The sequence below is a fragment of the Diplotaxodon limnothrissa genome, linkage group LG7 (assembly GCF_057381915.1).
Source record: "Diplotaxodon limnothrissa isolate DT_005_m linkage group LG7, D_limnothrissa_male_GT1.1, whole genome shotgun sequence".
Lineage (NCBI taxonomy): Eukaryota > Metazoa > Chordata > Actinopteri > Cichliformes > Cichlidae > Diplotaxodon > Diplotaxodon limnothrissa.
This window is the reverse complement of record NC_140602.1, coordinates 55,794,733-55,819,149: the sequence shown is the minus strand read 5'-3', so window position 1 is coordinate 55,819,149 and position 24,417 is coordinate 55,794,733. Positions and strand designations below refer to the sequence as shown.

Genomic DNA, 24,417 nt, shown 5'->3' with positions numbered 1-24,417 from the left:
CAATTAATTTGATTTTGGATTGATTGGATTTATAATTTTGTCATTTCAAAGTTTTTGTTAAAACATACTTTAAATTTTAGTAGGATTTAGGGAAGGTTTGGCTGACGGGAACATTTAATGACATATGTGCTACCATGTTTATTTCTGACTGCCTGCAGGAGGAAAATATAAGAAAAACCCTCTTACTGTATCTAATATATTTAACTGTTATTCAGACACTACTTATATGCAGAGTGTCTTCTATGCAGTGCTTATATGCGAGGGGCGGGGGGTCCAATATTATGGAACAACTGGTTTAGTGAAATTTACAAAACAACGGCTTTTGTGTCTGCCTGAATCAGGGTAACAGATTTCACAGTGGCTGACATAATGAATTACTCACCAGGCTGGAGGTGAGGGAGGGGTCTGACTTTCCAAGGTTCAGGGAACGCATTCGAACAAGGTTGGACGTCTCAGATGATGCCTGGCCAGCTGTCTGCTGAAGGTTAGTGGGTAGCAGAAGATATTTGCCTGCAAAACAAAACAGGAGAGAAAACACTGAACACAAGCACAGTGAAAATTTGAATTAATTATATTTGAGAACTACAGAAAATAAATGACTAGTTTGATAAGTTTGGACAACAATGTAAAAGCGCCCATCTTGCTAAGATTCAATGTTGTTTGATATAATTTCAAAAAAAATTAGAAGACAAAACTTGAAGCATCTTTTTATCTTTCATCTCAGATTTTTACCTCAGTTTTAAGTAAAACAACCCAACACAGGTGAAACGGTTAAACGAGGTCCAACTACACCAGCTCATTCACAAGCATTTCCTAATCACTCATACTATCAGTATTCTGAGTTACAGGCCCTCAAAGCAACCTTTTGACCATTGTTATGCACTCATTTGTTTTTAATTAATAATTTACTCTCATAACTTTTTGTAAGAATAACATTTGGCATTTAATGCACAGAATAGTTACAGAGTGGACTGGAAAGCAGGGTGAGAGTCGGACAGGAGTGACACACACGGAGCCTAAAGAGGCTTCTGCTCAACCAGGTAAGCACAAAACTTCTTAACAGGGACTGGTTTAAAAAAAAATAAAAATAAATTTATACAATTGTGTCTAAATCTAAAGCCAGAATCCTTTACACAGCCTGATAATCCATGACCACAGGAAGAAAACAGGGAGACTACAGGTCAAATGTCGAGTAACAGGAAAGACAAGAAAATCTTTCTGCTCTTGTTGAACGTGCTGAGCTGAATTTCCAACAGCCAGGCGGGATGTCGAGGATTTAGATTAAGAAGGGGGGGGGGGAAACTAACTAACAGTGCCACCACAGTTTACTAAAAGTAAACAAATGGGTTGCCCTATAAGTTTTAAAAATAACAGCACTCCTGCACAACAATATTCTTTGCAAAGCTGAATATGGCAGCTAGATGGCAGCAATTCTACTTTTACCTCTCACCCACTTTTATCTCCCATCTTCTATCATAAATCTTCAGCACACAAAGGCAGGGCAAAGATGAAGGCTAATTCAGAGGCTCACCATTTAAATTAGTGGACTTCACTGTGAAACTGGATTTTCATGAATTTGAAAAAAAATGTCTCGTTTGTATCCAAAAGTGTAATGTTCAGTTTACAGAATAAACAGAAGAACAGTGAGAAGGAAGGCAAGATAAGAAGGCTGAGCACAAAACAGAAAGGGAGGAGGTATGTCAAAAACATTTAGCCTAAGGCAGGCCTCCATTTATCAGGTATGTTTTGCTCAAGATAAGCTAAAAAGGGAAGTTTGTCAATTCACTGCATTGCTAACAGCAAAATCTGAATTCAAACAATAATGCTATTTAAGATGCATCTATGTCCAGAAGACGTTTTAATTTCATTTTCAGTTTGAAAACCTACACTCCTGCTAAAAAGCTCTGAGTCACGTAACACTGTTCCTGTTTTCTGGAAAGAAAAACACATGTTGACATTAGATAAAACAACGAGTGTAAGAGGAGCTGAAAAGGCCTCTAAAGATTTTCCATTTAAATTAATGAGCTACGGTGCCATTAATAACTCAGTCTTATTCAACATTCCCAATTAATTTCATGTTAATTACATAAATTCAACAAATTTGCTTTTCTGTTGAGATCAAACACTTTTCTAAATGAGCTTTATGAGCGCTACTGATGATGATTATCAAAATGATTAAAGCAATCTTATTTTAAGCAAAAACATAAAAATCTATCATCATAATAGTACATGGATTCTATTATTTTTAGTCTCAGCTTTAATACCCTCACTAGTTAAATGTCTCTGTTGTGCCCAACTACAGCTATAGCTGTTGCTGGGCACAACACCAGATGTATACATGCGAGTAGCAATTACCTGCCCTATAACCAGGTACGTGTAACATTGTGTCTGTGACATTTCTCTCAAATGTTTTATCTTAATTGCATGCTGGTGAGTAATGCAATACAATTATGATTATGCAATCTGATGTATCAGAAGTGGACCACTGTATAATCTAGGATAGGCAGTAATTGCATTATGGCATTACTCTCCCGTTACAAGCGTGCAATGCAATGTTCAGAAATTTGGAACATTTACAGAATTAATTAGATCAGTTACATACAGTAGACATTTCTGTTATGTTCATGACAACATATTATTTTACTTTTCAATATTTTTCTAACCACTGTGGTTCATTATATATCTCTAACTGTTGTTCTCTGAAACCCAGTTGTTGATTTCACTCCCATGTGGGAGTAAATCAGCAGACCTGACCCTTAAATAACCTTTAAAGTAGACACAGTGAAATGTCAGCTTTTATTGTTGTTGGGCAATAAAGATAGTACTGGTGCAGTAGTCTCATCTTTCTTCTCAAGGTTCTACAGAAAATTAAAGGGAAAAATAAGCTGTTTTTTGTTTTGTCACATTTCTTTTCCATAGCAGACTAATTATGAATATCCGTTTTAGGCTTTAGTCAGACAACCGCTTTGTAATAAATAAGACTATCTGCTCATATCTGCCTATTGTGCTGCTGTAATCCTGACAGTTGCACTGTGATCACTGCTTCAAAACCAAGAGAACAGAGGGGAGACCAAACAGGATGAGGAGGGAAAATTAAAGTCCTTCCTTCCTTACCAGCAAAAGTTTTCCTCACTAGAGCCCATCACATCCCAGCACAAAGGAAATCTGTCACACACTAGTCAACACTTTCAGAAACAGGGGTGTCGGGGGGGGGGGGCAGTTTTATTTAGATTTTGAACAGGTATTTGAAAGGTCATTTCCTAGATCTTTCAACCACACCTCTTCGAACCATCATGTGTAATACACTGAAACAAATTAGAGTCTCTACACACACACTGCTTCAGTTTAACACACTGTTTAAAGCTAACTTATTGCTATGTTCATGCATGCTTCCAGAACCTTGAAGGGTAAAAGAGGTAACCTGTTTAACCTTCAAATTCAATTTAGTCCAACTTGTCTAAATTTAAGCGATTAAGCTACACTGTTTAGTCACAATGTTCACATTACCAGGACAGAAACACTCCTCATCCTGTTTATATCTCAAGCACTTCTGTATTAAGTATATTCAAAGCTGACCGTAGCTTTTATATGAACACAAAGATTTGACTATACTAGTCTTAAAACCTAGTGTATGATATGGATTTCTGTAAAGATTGCAAGTACTGCCCTGACCCAGGCATGTTGGGTCTGCAGTTGTGCTGTTAACCTAAAGACTCACTGATTTCAAAAACTTTTCCATTTTGATACTAAATTTCTGGTGTATACATCACTGAAGCACACAGTATTCAACAACTTTTCAAAAGCAGTCAGTACCCTGCAGGATGCAAGCACAAATAATCTATAGCAAAACCCAAGAAAAATACATTTTGAGTAAGAAACCAAAACATCACACTCATCTTGTTCTAGTCAGGAAAAGAGAACTTGCTGTGTGCAGTTTGTTTAGCCTTATGTTTTATGCAGCCCTATTAGTAAAGGCTAATCCTTTTATTCAAAGCTGCACCTGATGAAAACAATTTTCTACTGAATGTTAAAAGGTTAGCATTTCAATTAGCGAGCTGGGTCTCCATAAATACGTCACGAGGGAAAAAATAAGCTGTTCAAAGTCAAGGGGCTTCCAATTACTGAATCGAAGCAAACAAGGCCAGTGAGCACAAAAAACCCCAAAACAAAACATATTAATACAAAGTGGTGCTGGCCACCACTTAAACTGGCCTAGTGTAAGGATGAAACACCATTCTTTTAGAAGACATTCATTGTGTGTCTTGATGAGTGAGCGACACCTGATCCCATTTGGATAAAGCTACTGTAATCCCAGATGATACATTATAGAATAAAGGTACTCACTGAGAATGACTTTGTACTTGTTAGCAGCAACTCTTAATTCCAAGTAGATCCAAAATATGAGCAAAGTGCCCCTCAGAGCATAACAGAACATACAGTGGTTTTCCATTTATCTGACACCTGTCTCCATCTCTAACAGTTCACCCACTGATATATCCAGACAGATACTGAAACTTGAAGCTGTTTGTTGCATTTTATTTTCCATAGCGCTCTCTCTGAGAGTGACAGTATGCAGTTTCTATGATTTTACTTCCACAGGGGTATGCACTGACTAAATATTTGAGCCTGACTAAAAGATTTGCTATGGGTGAAAATGGGCCATGGCAGTGTTATAGTCAAGCGTGATATTGTCCTTCACATAAAATAATGAATGTCGGTCTCAGAGTGAGGAATTAAGGTTATTTATTTCACACTTGTATTGTATTTATATTGTATGTATATAACACAACAACAGTCACCTTAAGGTGCTTTATATTTTAAGGTAAAGACCCTTCAATAATAAAGAGAAAACAATGAAATAATAATAATAATAATAATAATAATAATAATAATAATAATAATAATAATGGATACTTTATTGATCCCCATGGGGAAATTACTTGTTTTTCTCTGCATTTGACCCATTCACTCAGTGAAGCAGTGGGCAGCCCACTAAGCAGGCGCCCGGGGAGCAGTGTGTAGGGACGGTACCTTGCTCAGGGGTACCTCAGGGTAGCCGTTAAGTGGATTCGAACCGCCGACCTTCCGATCATGGGGTGACCACTTTACCTACTGAGCTATCCCTGCCCCTGACCAAACACTTGGTGACAGAGAGAAGGAAAAACTCCCTTCTAACAGGAAGAAATGTCTGGAGAAAGAAACCACTGAACCAGGCTCTGGGAGGTGCAGCTATCTGCTGCCACCGGTCCGCAGTGATGGAGACTTTGCTTCTAATGCCAAATATTTTTCAAATAGCTTTCTTGTGTTTAAATGTACAACAGCTATTCCAGTACAGCTATTTCTGCATGTATTCAAATGGTTAAAAGGCCCGAGTGCTTCTCTAAAGTGTATGACTTCACCCTTTTCCAACCACATGCCACATGATACCAAACATTTTTGAACTCACCGTTCATTGTGAGAAAAAAATGTTCTGTAAAACCACACATAATGCCAGCAAATAGCCTGCGCATAATTCCATAACGATGCTGTTATGTTTTACAGTTTCGCAAGGTGTCCAGTTTGGTGGTATTTAAGACGGATCTGTGGTGTCTGCAGATGATGATGTAATCGTTTTGGCTTTAGCAACTGATGCATCACTGATGCATTCTCAAATTTCTTCCTGTAAAAGGGTGAAACTTTTGTTGAATTCCTCGGGCAATGCTCTCTCAGAGTAACACACAGGCACACACTAACACTGAAAATTGTTCACAGTAGGATCTGTGGATTATCCTGATTATTAACCAAGGCAGCTTCTGGAAATACATTTTAAAGTCACTTTTCAATGCTCTTAACACCATAAATTAAATTCCACTGTACTATAAAGCCACTAATAATTGAAAGCAAAAACATCTCCATAGCTGCTAATCACTAATGATAAGAGGGAAAACATGTTCTGGATTAAAGACCTATTCATGATGGCTCAGCCAACTATGTTTGAATGATTAAGTGTTGCCTCTGTCTCTGGGGTCAACCACTCTGAATACATTTTCAAGCAGTGGGAAGTGGTGAAAATTACACATGAAGGTACATTTCACTGAGTTGGGAATTATTAAGTGATTTGATGAGGGACTTTTATGTTTGCTTACTGGATCCTTCATGTGGAGTTTTTATTAATGTTTTGGTTACACAGAGAAAACTTAATTACAGTGAAGGAAATCAGGCTGAACAAAAATACACAAACTCTCCTCTTAAGTGGTTTTAAAGAGTGTATGTCATATGTTTATTATTTGTGTACCCAGACTATGAGTCATAATATTATGGGAATACAGGAACAACCAAAAAGGCAGCCCCAAAGGAGAAAACTTTCCAGAACCAAAGACGTTTTCATCTTTGCTAGGATCTGGCTAGGATCTGGCAGCACTTGCTCATAGATGATGTCAATCTTTCAGTGTAAATCAAACTAGTGAGAACTTTAAAAAAAAACATTACCTGTGAGTCCACCTCCAAGGCTCCTCCTCCTAATGTTTCTTCCATCCTCACTGAGATGTCGTTTAAATTTGAGTGCAGGACTTAACCCATGTGTCAGCTCTGGGTTACTGGACTTCCTGAGGTATGTGTAGGGTGGGTAGAGGATGTTATCAAACTAGGAAAAGAACAAAGGCACAAAGAATTGAAGAATTAAGTTTAGCAAACTTTCTTGGAGGCAAAGCAATACAAGTGCAAAAATCCAAAATAAACTTTTATATAATGAAAAAAAGAATTTAGCTTGTATAATATTTTTCAGCATTTAATCAGTAATGCAGTAATAGTATGTTGCTTTTTAAGAATAATTTTCTATCTTGAGGTGGCTGTAGCTCACGTGGTAGAGTAGGTCACCTACTAATCAAAAGGTTGGCAGTTTGATCCCATCTGCCCCATTCTGGATGCTTGGATAGTATCTCGGGCGAGATACTTACCCCATCGAGTATAGGGCAAGTATCCATCTCACACACATCCTGTATGAATGTGTGTGTGTCAATTTACTTCTGGTCATTAAAGACTCTTTGCTGAAGGAGACCTGCAGAGTCTAAATACATCAGGCAAACCCAAGGACAGGCTTGGACTTCTCAGACAATTTTGAAAGGGAATTGCCAGAGTGTTTTCCAGAACAGAAACGTTCAGCAAAAAGCTTGTAGCAACATCTGATTAATTCCAAATGTCATTCTTAGTTCAAGAATACTGAATGTGAAAGACTGTCATGTAAGCACGCCCTAAGTACTCAGTGTGCTTTCATTATTCATAATTCATGAGAAATGTTTAAAAGAAAAATGCCCAACTGTTTATGTCAAGAAATATGACAAACCCATTGCTAACACTCCTCATGATACAAGCACAACACATTACAGAAGTCCATTGTATTCTCAGGAGATAATAACTTGTATGAAGCTCAGAACAAATAAAACCTAGGAAGAGGCCCTCCCTGAGAATACAAAGACATACAAGGCTCAGAGCACTCTGTGGAAGGAAGTGCCCTTTGCTTCTCTGTGGGATGATTCATGATCCTAAATCTATGAAGGACAATGAAAACGAACCCTCTGTAGGGTGACATGAGCTCACAGTAAATACAGAAGTCTAAGGCAACAGCTATATAGTAAAAAGAAAGAAAAAGCATAAGCAAATAATAGCTGTACTTTTGAAATGCTAAATACATAAACTTAACAATAAAGTTACCCACTGGTACTAAAACACATTATTAACAATAAGCACACAGTAACAGGACAGTTTACAGGACCTTACAGGACTGTACCATCAAGATCTCATGATTTTGAAACGCCCAGGCTCTACAACAGTAATGGTCGCTGTTAAAACATAATATGGTATTTGTGCTGAGGGCAAATATCACTGTGCATATCAGTCTGAGTTGTAGAACTGCTAGACATGATGAACAGCAAACCACGTGCCGCATAGTGGAGAATGCATAGACTTTTAGCTGTGTATAAGCACACACATCAACTGCATTTATACCAAGGTGGCACATAGAGTTCAGTACATGGAAAAGGATGGCTTAAATCAGATATCACCCTGCGTCCACACACCTGAATCAAATGATTAGTTCGTAACCAGGCCTCTCGAGAACCTTAAGACATGTTGAGGAGGAAATTGAGCCATTTAAATCAGCTGTGTTGGATCAAGGACACATCTAAAACCTACAGGCCACCAGCCATTGAGGCCTGGAGCTGGACACCCCTGGCTTAAATGTACTGTGTGTATTCACAGAATGAATTTGCTATACAATGTAAGCACATGTAATGCTGAGTGTATTAAACAAACACAGTGACAAAGACTTTTCATCTGTACTTCAATATTTGAGTTACACTTACACATTTTTTTGGTCCTGATTAAGTCGATCCTGGTTAGGCTACCAGTCTATCACAGAGCCAACACAGAGAGACAGACAACCACACAACTACAGACAGTTTAGAATCACCAGCTAACCTAACAAGCATGTATCTGGATTGTGGGAGGATGTCAGAGTAGCCGAAGAGAAGTCCAGCAGGCGCAGGAAGACCATGGACTCAAACCAGGACATCCTTGCTATTGGTATAGCTCCACTGTACTGCCTACAAGTTATCTAGATATGCCTCAATTCCATTATTACTTTGATTATGTATAACAACAACTCATTCTTTAATGCAAACTGTACGGTAGCACTACATACTAATAAGCTTTACATAAGCTAAGTGAGCGAAAAATACAAGGATTTCAACTTGAATCTCAATACACAGTACTCAGTCTCAAGCATCTTCATCACACTATAATTGCAGGAACCCTGTAGTTCACTGCAACCTCCAGTTTCCTATCTGAATGTCCTTTGAAGACTAAAAGGTTCAGTCATCTGTTAAGCTCAGGATTTGGCTGCACCAGCTTTATGTGGATTGGATGCACAGTCTCTGCTAAATCCTTATTTACAACATCAGGTTGCACCATTAAAAACAGACTCACTCACTTGAATAATGTGCAAGATAGTTGCTAGGAAACTATCTGTTTCTCAATCTGAAACACAGGCCCATCAAAAGCAAACAACTGCGCAAACAGGAAGTATCTGTGGCATCATTAAAATGGTTTTAGGGGCAAAAGATGCAAATCATTAACATGCGTACATGAAGAAATATGTTTTAGAGGTAGTGTTGTGCAAGCTGTTTACAATGAAGTCACTGATCATATTAAACAAAAACTAATCCTTAAGTTAGATATGCTTGGGTTTTTCTGTCTGATACTGATTACAGTTTAATATTGGTTCACTCATGTTTAGTTTCTAATACTGAATGGTAATGTTTTTCCCAAAAGATACTAATAATCAGGTGTTCCAGGGAGAAATCAGAAGCGACTGTAGAGCTGACTCTCTGTATAAATGGAATCGCGCAGTCATTCAGGAGCTAGTAGCTTGAAAGGAGTAACTCAGGAGTAACTGCAATTTCCCTCATAAATATCTACAACAAGCTATAATTCTCTGTTCACGGGTCTGCTACAAAAAATAAAACTGTAGGTAAGAATCCTGATATTTAAGTGGCTTTATTGAAATTTCAACCATGTGCAGTGGTACAGTACACAGTGAAGCGAGACAGTTTTCCTCCAATGGTGCTACATGTCACAGACAATCAACACAGGACTAAATACATTGCAAATTCTTGCAAATCTAATTTAGTGAGCTGTCCTGATTACAGCTAGCATTTGTGTGTGTAAAATTCAGAGTAATTAATATATGTAAACAAAAGTAGCAGCTAATTAAGTATGATTAACACTAATTTAGTGATGTTGAAATAGTTGGTAAAGACTAAAACTAATGTGATGATATAGCAAATTGTGACCTTCCTAACAGCTGGTGTAACAGTGCCCAGGTGTTTAAAGCCAAATACATTTAAAATAGTCACACATGAACAGATGGTTATGCAACTTTCAAGCACACAGATAATAACCAGATGAAAGGTGGCACACGTACAATGACCTGATGGACGTCCTTTAATCGATTAAAATAACCACGTGACTGCTTTGTGCTTCTACAGCAAAAGGAAGTTGTACAATTTTGCAGAACTTCTGTTTCTCAATAACTTCTTTTGCCAGGCGTCATCTTTTACTCAAGGCTGTTTTTCTGACTTATTCTGGCCTTTTCTATTGTACATATGTATCAATTATTTTAAACGAGAAGCAGTGTAGCAGTTCTCTTCTGTTAGTTGGACCCTATTAACTATAACTAGCAGATTACTTGGATTTATATGTTCTGCTTTATTTTGCTATTGACTCACTGTACACCACTGATCTTCAGACTTTGACCCTACTACTGTAGTCTAAACATTTGCCTTTCACGAGACTAATCAAACATGAAGTATTGTGTAATGAATCTTTTGGGAAAGAAATTTTTAAAAAAAAGAAAAAAAAGAAGAAGAAACAAGGCTACGTGTGAACCAGTACAGGATAGAAGATGCTACTTAACCCACAGAATATGCTTTTTAACCCACTACCAGATACCATTAGTGATATCCTCACTGTCGGTCTAGAGCTACTAATAACATAGCAGATTGTACATCTGACAATTTTCGACCCAACGCTCTACAAAGGCTTAAATGTGTAAGACTTGTTATCCTTCTAACCGTTTTCCTTCATGTCACATATGATGCACCATCTGAGGCAGTGCAAACTTGTGGAGGAATGCCAAAGCTGGCACAAGTTTTATATTTTCTGTTTTCCTTGTTGAGCATATCAGTTATCAGTGACTATTTCCCAGACAATGTATCTTTAATTTACGTAAATTATATCCCATCCACTCTGCGCAATAGCTTATTAAAAAGGTACAAGTAAATAAAAATCCAAAAGACTAAAGCATCTGCATACATTTTATGAGACACAGCAGCCAGCCATTTGCAGCTCCCTTTCTGTGTGGACACATTGCAGTTTTGGCAGCAAGCAGTGCCCTTTCACCCATCATTCCTTTCTACCTGCAGCAGAGCCTCGCTGAACTCTGGAGAGCAGGATCAAACCTGACCTGTAGCCTCCTTCCTCCATCATCCTGTTCGCCCTCGGCCTTACACAGAGTGTACAGTACCAATAGGCTTTTGTTGCCAAAGCAAAAACAAAGAAGGTGGGCTACACAACACAATGCTGGTTGTGTTTACTAACTAAAGAATGAGGCAATCTCAGCCTGCATGTATAAAGACCATATTTTTTTTACTGACATGTTTTCATTATCATTGGCTGTTGTGCTACTTTTACTTCAACTGAGACTACTGTCCAATACTTGCCAAACAACGCTGTAACCTTGATCGTATTATGAGATTACACGATCTGGCACCATGATACCCCTGTGGTCTACAAACCACTGCTTGAAACTAAGCTTTCAATATTTCCTGTCATTCAACAAACTTAAAAACGTGTAACACTAATAATCAATCCTTGCAACACCTGCACTTTTAACAGTATTGGAGGCAAATATATTAAGAACCTGACAGCAGATTTTCAGATAAATTAATGCTAAAATATTGATATTTATACAGTATTTACAGCATTACTTGTATTCATTTGGAGTTCTGTTTCCTCTGTTTTTTAGCTCATTTAACATATCGCCAGCTAAAATTAACCATTTGCATTCACATTCAGTAATATGACTTTGGACTTGAGATACCTCAGTAAACACTGAGCCAATGTGCTTTGCTCTACAAGCTGTAAAAGAGCAGGCACTTTCAAAAAAAAGAAAAATAACTGGCAGGAGATTTCATGAACCATCCATCTACAAACAGGCTACATTCACAGACTGTGAACATGGAAACACAACAGGTCACAGGCTGAGGAGCTTTGCACACTGTCAATATACTTGGCTTATGAAGAAATACTACCCATCATTTACTTTGCAACTAGCTACCAGAACAAACAATTCAGCTTCATCGCTTCACCACAGACATTTATTACATATAAAAACACACCCTTAGTTACAACTGGTTCCTCATAGGATTCTGACTGGTACGGACCGTTGTGGTTCTCCCACACTGGTCTACATCTAATCTTGCATGTATTTGAGAGCACTGTGAGAAGTGAGGTTAGAACAAATTAACATGAAGTTGTTATTACAGACTCAGGGTCAATAAGGAAAAGCAATGAGCCAAGAACACAAAATCAGATCAGATGTCAAAGAATGTAACAGAAAACAATCAGAGTTCAGTCCTCTACCAGGGCCAATGCACCATACTGTAATTCTAAATTGCAGTATAATAAATGATTACAAGCATAACGGTTCCTTCCTTTGCCCTGACTTCACCTCTCAAATTTCATGAAATCTGGCCAGGTGGTTTCTGTGTAACCATACTGACTTACAAACAGTGCTAAAAACACATGGCTGTCTTGGCAGAGAAATTAAAGTATGAGCATTTGCATTAACTGTGCACAGCTGAGAGGGAACAGTTTCACTGAACAGTGAATCAGGCTGACAGTGCAGAAAACAGAGTTAAAATTCAGGACAGCCTCTGGGTCTGATATGAACCTTTCCCGGACAACACGACAAAGACTAAAGGCACTGCAAGTGGGAAGGACACCCTTTCTGTACAGGTGCACAAGCATTAAAAAAGAAATGACAAAGAATGTAGGAAGACTTTCATACATTACACTGACAAACATAAAGACTAAGGTGCAAGAGTGCTAACAAAAACTCCAACCCAGAGGTGGAGTAATGAATCTTCCAGTAGTCCAGGCCAAGAAAAACTGTGTTGTTCACATACTTGTATATTACTAGACGTCAAAGCGTAGCTATGAAAACACAAGTAGAAACACGTAAACACCAGTGTTAATGTTTTTCCACTAATTTTATCAACTTCTTCACTAATTTGCATAGTTCCCTCTTATCAAAGTGGATTCAGTGATGATTTCCACACTGAAGTTAGGCATCAGTTGTACAAAGGGAGAATTGGCAAACATTCACAAAGGAGGACATTAATTCTCTTTGAAGGCTTTGTGGTGAAGTCGTGTTTATCATTTCACTTAGATGAAAGGAACCCTTTAAAAGTAGGAACAAATTGTTATTACTGTCTTCATTGGTTACTAAGACACCCTGAATACACATTTACAGTAAAACAGGAAGAGAAACCTAGTAGATCAAGAGGCAACACACTTTACCCCTTTCAGTTTGTGCTATCCTGTGTTCTACCAGGCGCTCTCTCTGCCATTGTTTTCTATCCAGCAGCCACTGAGAACACCTTTCACTTGCTGTAGTCACACACAGAACATGGTTACAGCTCAAAAAAGAATTTCCCCTTCAATTCTGTAAGTTTTCATCAACAAAAAAAACAACTTTTGCCGAAAATGGCTGGAGCCTCTATGACACAAGGCAGCTTTAGAAGTCGCAATCTACATCTTCTAATACAGTTTTATTATAAACATGATAACACAGGTGGTATTTTGTCATCTTACACAATGAAGTGACTTCAGCTCCGATAGGGCTACAACCACTCAAGTCATTTGAACTCTATTATAATGTTGCACTTACCATACGAGCATTTCACCCACATTTGAGCCTAAAAATAGATATGCAGTACAAACTTATGTAGGAGCCCACGTGTAAATAAAAAAAATATTACAACATTAAGCCCATGAAGCCCCCAGTTTTTTAAGAAAAAACAGAACAGAAGCAGAACAGAAACAATGATGTCAGAGTTTAATGTGGAAATCTACCCAAACAAGACGAAGAGCAAAAAGGCAGAGCGCCACCAAGATGGTGAGCTCAGGTGGAGACTGTACTGTACACACCACTAAAACGGTTATTAGGCAAAAGCATAAATTAATTTTACTATTATTAATTATTAACATCTATACCAGCAATATCAAACTGATTTTACATTGTGGGCTAAATACAACACACTTTGATTTTTGGTCAGTGTAGTTTAAATGCAAGTCTAATCCCCGATAATCGCTCTCATTCACACATAAATTGTCAAATCCAGACCAATGTTCTCATGTGTGATAAGGCTCCGCCCCTGAACACATTTTAACTGCAATATTTGACAACAGCGTTACATAGTGGGTACAGGAAAAGCCATGGTTTACACTTTGGGGTTTGTTTTGAGGTGGCTGAAAATCTTAATTTGTCCAGGAAGCCCTTAAGGAGTTGGCTTTAGGCTCCTTTGAAAACGTTTTTGTCAAAGAGCATGACCCCAGCGGCATGGTGAATTTTGATGCTTCGAAATGAAGCACAAAATTGCTCTAACTCAAAGAAATCTGCCCCAGTCTTTACCAAACTTCACAGGCATGATGACAGTCCCAACCTGAACAGATTAATATGCCCATTATGCCCACCTAGAGTGGGACCAGGATACATAAATATTTACATATCCTGGTCCCACCTAGAGGGGGATTCAGGATATATAAATATTTATAGTCTGATGCACTCCTCACAGGTTGACTCCATCCACCTCAAAAGTGGTGATTATAACCATCAGGCCCTTATGATGGTATTGTGCACAAATTGTGAGTTTTCATTGAAGGGCACACCTTAGTGGCATGGCAAGTTGGCGGGCTCTTGAAAATTCAGTCTCCTTCTGACTTGTGTTAGCTTTGTTTTTAAGGAGAATGCTGTGGAAAGGCACTCAGTTGTACAACTGATAGATACATATGCAAAACTGCACTAAAAGATTAAAGTTTAAACCTGTGTGCCCCCTGTCAAAAAAGGGCTTCATCGCATGATGATCCAGGAGATTTCAGAACATTAGTCACAACATTTATTAGTCATGGTATTAGGTTACCCTTGTTTGTTTGACTGACTGCTTACCCAACATGCCATTCTAAAATGTTCTTTCAATTTAACCATTACCAACATGATCATTTTGGTAAGAACCAAGCAGCATGTTCAGCAAATGTAACATTACCTCATTTTATTTCCAGAGGAGTTCGGATGGGGAATTCAGGGTGTCAATTTTGCTAGAGTTTAGCAAATACATAGTCTCATTATAGTGTGTAGCTAATACAAAACATTTCTGTGAAGTGAACTCAGTGGACCTCTGAACATGTTCGTTCGTTTCTTTCTCAGGGTCAACTGCAGTACAGCAAGCTCTGTTCTGGCCGACCTCATCACCCAGCATCTGCCTTCAACTCTTCCCAAATTCCAATCGGGCCTGAAACTCTCTTCCCTCACAGTCTTTGTTCTTAGGATGTTGATGTTTACACAAAAGAATAACGGTGCCTAAAATTTTCACAGCTCAAATGCAAAACACTTTTCCAAATGTATATTTCAGTTACCTGAAATGGACACTTTACACTGAACAATATAGAACTTTGGTTTAGATTGTTTGACCTTTGTATGCTTACACATGGGAATTCAGTTTCCTGTGTTGACAAAATCTAAACTTAGAAAAACACAGTATAGTAATTTCCTTCTCCAGTTTCATACAAGCATCTGTGTTAAGATACGAAGCGCTTCAGCACTGTAAAGAATCACACCATGCATTATTACTTCCACCAAGGAAGTCATATTTTCTTGGAGAGTGTCTTAGAAAAACATTAGTGGACTTTGAGCACTCAAAGCACTTTCATATAAATGGTAAATGGCCTGTATTTATATAGCGCTTTACTAGTCCCTAAGGACCCCAAAGCGCTTTACATATCCAGTCATCCACCCATTCACGCACACATTCACACACTGGTGATGGCAGCTACATTGTAGCCACAGCCACCCTGGGGCGCACTGACGGAGGCGAGGCTGCCGGACACTGGCGCCACCGGGCCCTCTGACCACCACCAGTAGGCAACGGGTGAAGTGTCTTGCCCAAGGACACAACGACCGAGACTGTCCAAGCCGGGCTCGAACCGGCAACCTTCCGATTACAAGGCGAACTCCCAACTCTTGAGCCACAATCGCCCCACATATCACGCATGTTCACACTCCAATGAATGCATCGGGAGGAACTCTGGATTCACTATCTCTTTATCTTGCTCAAGGATACTTTGGTGTACATAGTGGGGGACCCAGGCCTTGAACGACGAACTTTCTGATTAGGAGATGACCTGCTGTACTTCCTGACCATCTACCACCACAGCATCCAATACCTGTGGCTCAGGAACATCTGTAAATCTCTTATGCCCATGTGAGATTTTGTGGCAAGAAAAATACTATAAGACGACAAGTGAACAAGTACTGTCTTCAGAGTTGTGTTTGATGATAACTAGAGTCAGCAGCAGCTTAATTTTGTCAAACATATCATGTTACAGATAAGAATTTATTTTTCTACTTAGGCAGAAAGGCATATTTTTAGGAAAGAGGAACAGACCTTGCTAGTGTTTATTTGACCTTAACACTTCACCTTGACAATCAGTCCTGCTCTTATCTAGGGCTCTCTTTAATATATGCTTGCAGTTCAAAGTTGGTTTGGTTACATAAGGTTTAACTCTTACTTGGATTTTATTTACAGCCTACTGTAAACTCCTATAAAATACTCTTCATTAATTGTATATAAACACTATATCAACATCAAATATGAAGTTATAACACAAAATGATGTGTTTACAACTAAATCTACTATACTGTAGAGTTAAAAAAACAAATTCCACAATGATAAGGTTCAAACAAGCTTGTTTGTTTAACAAATGAATAGGATCAAATTCATATAATTTAACAAACCAAGAATAAAAACACAGAAGAATACATTTGAATACTTCCCAATCCAATCAGTGTCTTACCTTGCTTCCCTCAGACGATGTACACAAACTTACAGGTAAATTCCGACCAAGCGACATTTTGTTTGGGTAGCAACAGACTTAAAGACATGGAATACGGATTAAACTGCAAAAGACATGAAAGGGCACGAAAGAAAAGTCAAAAATCACCGATGGATCCCAGAGAGAGAGAGAGAGACAGCCTGTCGTAGGAGGAAAAGAGTCTTAACCAGATTCTGTTAATCCTCTTAGACTCAAAGTATACACTGACACTGGATGTCCGTCTAATCACCCTGACTGGCTGCCTGCTTAAATGAATGACTGCTTATTTAGGGAAACACTAGAGGGTTAGACTCGCTGGTGAGAGAAAGAGAGGGAGTTAAACATGAATCTGAAGCAAATATTGATACGCAAGCAAACACTGATGCAATCTGCAGCAGATGACCTCACTTCAAGGAACAGGCCCTCACAGAATAAACAAACAAGGATTGTGTCAGCAAGTTGAGATGGAAGTGGACGTAGCTGCTGAAAGTTAAGATTTCAATTTGAAACATATACAAAAACGTGACAATTTAAATTTTATTAAGGAATCCAAATTTTTCACATACGATCATCTACTTCTTTCCTAAAGTGTCTACTACACAATCCAAAGCAGAACTTGAAAATTACTGCACCCAAGCCATCAGTGTGTGTCAGCTGAGTCATTACTTAAGCAAGCACAGCACAGCCCAACCCAGCTCCAGCTACACTGCATACTAATTTTTACCTGTCTGTTCTTGTCTGCAGAATACTTTAAAAGTTCACTCACTACACGCATCATGAAAAAACTGTTAAGCCAAGGAAATAACGCAATTTGCAGTTAGCAGCTGGTTTCCATTAGTTTCATAAGGTAAAAAGGGCAACCTTGAAACTCACTGGCTGTCTAAAAAAAATACTTGCTGCAGGGTAACAAGTATGAGGACAGACACTAAATTGTGGGATTTTTTTTTTTTTAAATCAATATATAAATAAAACAATGAATTGCTTTGAGAGTCAGCTATAGCCCTAAGCAGTGTCAGTTGCTATTGCACAATCTACAACAGGGTAAGAGGCAGGGTGCACCCTGGACAGGTCACCAGTCTGTCGCAGGGCTAACAAAGAGAGACAGACAACCATTCTCACTCACATTCACACCTGTGAGCAAATTAGAATTACCAATTAACCTGACCCCACTAACTACATATCTTTGGACTGTGGGAGGAAGCCAGAGTACCCGGAGAGAACCCACGCAAACAGGACACACAAACTCCACACAGGTGTTGGAATCTTGCTGTGAGGCAACAGTGCTCATCATTGAACCACCATGCTGTCCAAAAAAACGAAAATAGTGTATAAAAACCAAAAAAAGCCAAAAACTATACTATGTACAGATGATTACTGTATACAGCAAAATACACCAAGATTTTTATATGTACATGAAGTGTAGTGGGAGTGATAATAGCCTGTATTTCTTTAAAGTATTTTAAGAAGTATTTATTCTGTGTGGGTATTGTATAGTCTAACTGCTGTCAGGAAGAAGGACTTGTGATAGCACTCCGTCCTACACTGTGGCTTTAACAGTCTACCACTGAAGGAGCTGCCCAAGGGGGTGAGAGGTGTTGTCCATAATGGATACAAGCTTGGCTGAAATCCTCCTTTCACCCACCTCCTCTATGGGACTAGCCAGGACAGAGCTCGCCCTCTTTACCACTCTTTCAATCTGTTTCCTATCCCTCTCTGTGCTGCCACGTCCCCAGTAGAAAACTGCGTAATAATTCAAGAAAGAATCCTTATAGAACCCTTTTGATTAATTAAGTGGCTGATAAAAGTCAGAAAACTATGAAAAACACTTCCTAAAATGTCAACTCATATCAGAGAAAAGCAGCTTATCCCTGTGGTGTTGAAACTCATAATTAGTCATTTATCAGAATAGCTGACTTTTGATGAATTCATTTGAGTGCTGAAACAGTCAAACTATGAAACTAAAGGCTAAGCCAGTGGAGGAAACTGCATTTGTAGACAGAGGTGTAGTAGAAAGCATATCACATGAAGCACTAGTGTATGCAGAAAAATTCTTTGGCTATGAAGTGTGTTTAAACAGACAGAAAGGTTATCTAATATTTATAAAGTGTATCTAAGATGTGAGAATAAACCAATTTCCATACTTGTCTCAGTGGCTGCATTTTTTATTATTTGCATAAAGAATTGTTTTTTTTTCTTTAAAAGCAAATAGCCAAATAGACACATCTTTTCATGTCATACATGATACATGTTGACATAAAAACACCACCCTTACAGCTGTTTAATCGTCTCGGTGATGAAATTTGCTTAGTCTAACACATGGTTAGTCCTCATCTGAACAAAGTTCAGACTTTACTGCTCCATAGGGAAGTGCTGAGAACGAGCTGTTTGTTTTCACAGCTGACTAACAAGCTAGTTGTAAATGATTTGACTGCCCCATACATTACACCATTCATGGTAATACATATACTCATGGACACGGCTCCGTGTCAAGAGTCACCACCATCACTAAGCAGCATATAAAGACATTATAATCAAATGTTTGTGTATGTGGGAGGTATTCCCCTCTTTGTTTTCTACTGCAGAAACAGGTAGAAACGGAGGCTACAGCCTCATCAATTTGTTACCTGTTGAACTCCCAGAAAGCCTCAGATCAGCTGAAACACTCAGTTTATTTAAATCCAGGTTGAAGACTCACCTGTTCTCAGCTGCATTTGAATAAAGCACCAAATCCACACTTTAAGCTTAAATTTCAAAACTTACATTTAACTACTGATTTTATCTACTGTTCTGATTTTATCTGTTTTGATTTTATATACTGTTGTTTGTTTGTTTGTTTGTTAATTAGTTAGTTAGTTTATTTGCTTGTTTTAATCAATTTTAAATCATGCTTTTTATTTGTTCTTGTTTCTAATGTCTCTGTAAAGCACTTTGAATCACCTTGTTGTTGAATTGTGCTATACAAATAAACTTGCCTTGCCTTGCCTTCAGCGTCTGGCTGTTGGGCTGCAGTTTGCAGTCACTCAGCTTTAACATCACTCTGGGTTCTTGGCTAGCTTAGTGTTAGGATGCTGTCTGTGCAGGTCCTTGCAAAGAGCCAAAGTTGTGTTAGCAGTATAAGCAGCCGTTGAGCAACTGTTTCTTTCCTGGTGCAGTTTCTATTTTATCACTGCACTCTTGTCCTTGGTGTAATAAAAAAAAAAAAAAGGAAATGTTCATATCCACGCTGCAGACTCCGCCACTATTTTCCTCCTCCGGCACATAAACTGAAATCAGCTGATTGTATTGCAAGTACAACTGGAACCAGTAAGCAGGATTGATAGACAGACTAATCATTCCAAGAAATTGGACTACTGGGAACCGGTTCTCTACAAAATCAGTTCTCAATTCCTATCCCTAGTGAACAATGAGCTGAAGCTTGCTATAAATGTCCAGATTGCCAAAGTGAGCTGCAGACACAAACAATTCTCTGTGCACCCTCTTTCCTAATGAAACATTATCAAATGTTCTTTTACAAAAACCATTTCAGTCACTTAAGGATTGTTTAATGACTAAAAATGAAATATTTTCTTTATTGAAGTCAGAAAGTGCCAACTTCAGTATGTGGGGAGAATAGCAAAAGTTGTCATTTTTCTTCTTAATTGACTCAAGTCCCTGCAATCTATCCACATCGTATACTAGGGGGAATACTGATTAAAAGTGTCAGAGTTGGGGATGAATTCTAAAGATAAGAAATATTTAGTATCCTTCTGCAGAAAGGATATTTGTTATGGCAACAACAGCCAGGGAAGAACACTATTAAAAAATGAACAATTGGAAATATCCATATTCTGCTGACCCAACAGGATAGTTAGAAATGAGAAAGTAGGAAACAGAATGTATGATTATGAGAGGGCATAAAAGCAGCAGGATATATAAAGACAAAGAAAACACAATGATTAACAAGCTGACAGATTTCATACTTCAGGAAGCAGTGAGTCAAGACTGTGTGGACAGTAGCTTTGGATAGCTGTCATCTGTAACACCTCTAAAAGCAAGTGAAGCACAGAATGTTGGGCCATGGTCTAAAATTTAGGGTTTGTTTTTTCCAAAGCTTTAACACTTGTTAAATAAAATTCATATTTAAGTATTTTGATTGCTTCCTCAGTAGAAGTGAACCTACTACTATTTATACTATTGTGTAATAGCAAGAGTAATTAACCATAATGGAGTCTTCTCAGGAACGTGGCTCCAGGGACGAGCACAGAAGCCCAACCCACATGCTGTTTAAATCTTTAGTTAGTGAGGGGCAACCAATCCGAACTCAACTGGCTCAAAGCGAGGGTGGCCTTAAAAGGAAAACATACTAAAAAAAGAGACTTCACAAAAAGACTCGTTTCAGAGAGAAGACGACGTAAGGGACTAGACCAAGGCTCAATATCAGATAAATATGAATCATGTAGAGCTACTCTGGGAACACCCAAGAACAAAAATATTAAATAATAAATAAAATCAAGGAAAGAAGTGATTAATTAATAGCAGCTATTCGCAGCCCTAAATCAGACTGATGGGAAACTGAAAAAGGTCATGTTAACAGCTGCATACTCCAGATACATTGATAAACATGCTGGCCTCTCAAGTGAATGCTGCAGAACTATGAAACACATACAAGTGCTTTATAAACATCCATACAGAGTGTTTGGACAGTGAATTATGGGTGCAACCAGTAGCAATACTTCCAATCTTAACCTTTTCCCAGTAACTGTTTACATACAGCAAGCTTGAGCCAAACTCTGTTAATAAATCTGAACTGTATGTTGCTCATTTTCATCCATTTCTGTTGTCTTGTGCATAAAAGAGAAGAATTATGCGTGGGATAATCTTGTCCTGACTGTAGATAACGTTCTCTGTCACTGCCCACAACCCTGGACAGATTTAGACGTCTGGAACGAAGCACTATGCAATTGTACAGAGATCTTAGGAAGACAGGCATCATACTATCAATGTGGAAACTTACTCTATGAAACATGGCCATACCATCTTTGGAACTTGAAACAGTAGTAAGTCTGGAGACCGAACAGTAACTGAGCTGCTCAGCCTGCTGAAGTCATGTCACACGAGTTCTCAGAAGACTTTCCTTCTTTAAACCCCCAGGGGCAAAAAAAGGTCATTAGTCAGGGTTCTTGATTAACCCTACAGTAATACCACTGGAACGCTTCTCTGCACTGACAGGTTATGTGACCTGCTTTGAGGAGTTCCAGGCAGCAACACGTTGGCTTAGTTCAGTATACCAGGTCAAATTACATTGTTTCTTCTGTGGCCAGCACAGTAGAGGTCAACGGTTTAAAATGAACCTCAAAATGGCATTTGAAAGCAGTCTGGAAAAATGTGCACAGGCTTTGTGTGACTCTTTTGCAAAATTAAGGCAAATTCTTTTTTTCTTTTTAAAAATGGATTACATTTGGTTTAAGTTCAGTAAAGCTAAAGTGAAATAAGAGACCAATCTCAGGCCTGCCTCCTCGTCTGTAACACTTCAGCTCTATTGAGGTAATGAACTGTCAAACTGCTTTTCACCCCAACTAAATTAGCTGAGCATCACTGTTACTAAACATGACACCAACCCAGGGGCATCGTCTTTGGGCTCGTGTGTGTTGGAAAGTCTGTTATGCTTTCAATTACTGATTTATCCATTTTAAAAACCAGCAAATTATAATTAATGAAAATAATTACACACAGAAATCAGGAATCTGATTGGTGTGCAGGAATCAGTTGGTATTCTGATTCCAACACAGATATGAGAGTTAAAACGTGTGAAGTAAGACATGCAAATCATTACACAAATTTTCTGTATTTCCCTACTGCCTCAAAAATGAGACGTATGGCATTTTTGTCAACCACACCTACAGCCCTAAGTAATGTTGCATGATATCATGACTTGGAAAATGTTTATGGGTCAGTCGGGAGCTTGCAATAGTCAAACACACCCAGGCTACATTGTGCGTACTGGAGCAAGTTAAACCAGTCTGCAGAAGAATCCATGTAAAGCCTTATATAAATTAAAAGGCTGATACATGTATTTTGTCTTCCTCATTTTTCTCATCTGTTTCCTGAATGAGCACCACTTGGGGTCACAACAGCAAGTCCCAGATTGTGCCATTTGTGTGTTAGCGTTACAGCATAGTCACAGAGCTAACAATGAAACAATTTACACACATTTGCTCTAAAATCACATTGCATTTTGCAATGAACCTGCCCCCTTTTATTTAATACATAACTTTTTCAAGTTTTGGATATAAGCCATACCCAACATTGTTTTGGTTTATAAAATAGGGGCAGATTTGGACTGGATGCAGTCCAAATGTCCATCCAGACAGTCTTTGTCTTTGAGGTTTGAGAAAACACCTCCAAAGCAGTGGGGAAGACTGACAGGCATTTAATTACAGATGATCTATTTATGCCTCTGAAAAAGGCAGGAGCTGCAGTAAAACAGAGCAGTGCGCATGTGCTGAGGAATGTATCTGGACTTGAAAACTTGTAAATTGAGTGGATGAAGACAACTGGGCACACAGCATGAATAATAGTTTAACTTTGCACTGACGTCATGACGGAGTGTAACCCAGCTCAAGCACAGCTGATCAACTGGTTCACAAATATTTTGACTGTAGGACCAAATGTAATGAGTTTACCTTCCTCAGGAGTGGTTGCTTTCTTGCTGGATGAGGGGGCAATTAATTGGATGTGTATATCAATGGAAATAACTTATTACGGACATTTTATTTGAATGTCTAACAAAAACGAGAATGAAAGTATCACATTTGAGAAGCTGGAATCAGTTACTATTTTGGTATTAGCTTTCGCTTTGAAAATTAAATGAATAACCGGTAACCAAAACAGTTGCCATCTAGTCTCTATGTGCTTATAATTAATTAATCGGGTAATCGTTTGGTTTTCTGCGTGTCTGAGTCGACCCTTGTTTTGTTTAGCAGATCACTGTGTTTACCTTTTCGTCTTCCTCTCCTTCCTCTTCGTCTTCTTCCCCATCTCCTGGGGTCTCCTTGTCAGATTCCACATTTCTGCCGTCCTCCACCTCGTTCACATTTTCAAAGTGCAAGCTGAGCCTGTCTTCGCCATCACCATAAACTTTAATGTCCAGAGCAGCCGTCATTTCTTCCCCCTCAGACAAGGTTTGGGAGCCCGACGATGACTGGCTCTCGCCGCTTTCAGACACCACAAACTCTTTCTTCTCCATTGCGTCGCCTTCTGCTACTTCAAAACAAAAGGTAGCAATTAATTAACCTGCAAGCACACCTGTCCGGTTCATTATGGCCAGGAGCCGCGAGCCCATTAAAGGACACGGCTTTCTTTTTTCCTCTCTCTCTTCTGCTTCTCCTTGTTCGAGTAAAACCAAAGTCACGACGTTGTCGAAAGTTGGTGATATCGACTAAAACATTATTAGACCCTGTTTAACATCAGCGTTACCGCCAAGCAGACGTGTCCGCTTCGGTTAGAAGGAGCCTCTGTGGATTTTTACGCTCATGACTTCCAAATCAGCGCGTGCACATGCTGTCTGTGTCTTCCTATCGCACCAGTACAGCTTGTTGCCCAAAAACTAACCCCGCCCACAACGTGCGAGGGTTTACCAATCAGATCGCAGCAGCCGCCAAACTCTCTACAGATAGCTTTAACCAGCTTTAGATGCATTGGCGGTTCAAGAAGAAATTTGCGAGGGGGACCAGGGTGGGGCCACGGTTTTTT

At 38.8% G+C, this 24,417-nt stretch overlaps 1 protein-coding gene across 2 annotated transcripts in view; it reads right to left on the bottom strand.

Annotated features, from left to right (window-relative positions):
• Positions 1-24,217, bottom strand: part of mast4 (microtubule associated serine/threonine kinase family member 4) — a 97,846-nt gene extending 73,629 nt beyond the window's left edge. For both annotated transcript variants that reach the window (XM_085359982.1, XM_085359983.1), the window contains exons 1-3: positions 23,663-24,217; positions 6,469-6,622; positions 383-510 (exon numbers count right to left, since the gene is read on the bottom strand). In XM_085359982.1, the coding sequence (XP_085216108.1) occupies positions 383-510; positions 6,469-6,622; positions 23,663-23,911 (531 nt within the window). In that variant the 5' untranslated portion in view covers positions 23,912-24,217. The remainder of the gene's footprint in view (positions 1-382; positions 511-6,468; positions 6,623-23,662) is intronic.
• Between the last annotated feature and the right edge of the window lie 200 nt (positions 24,218-24,417).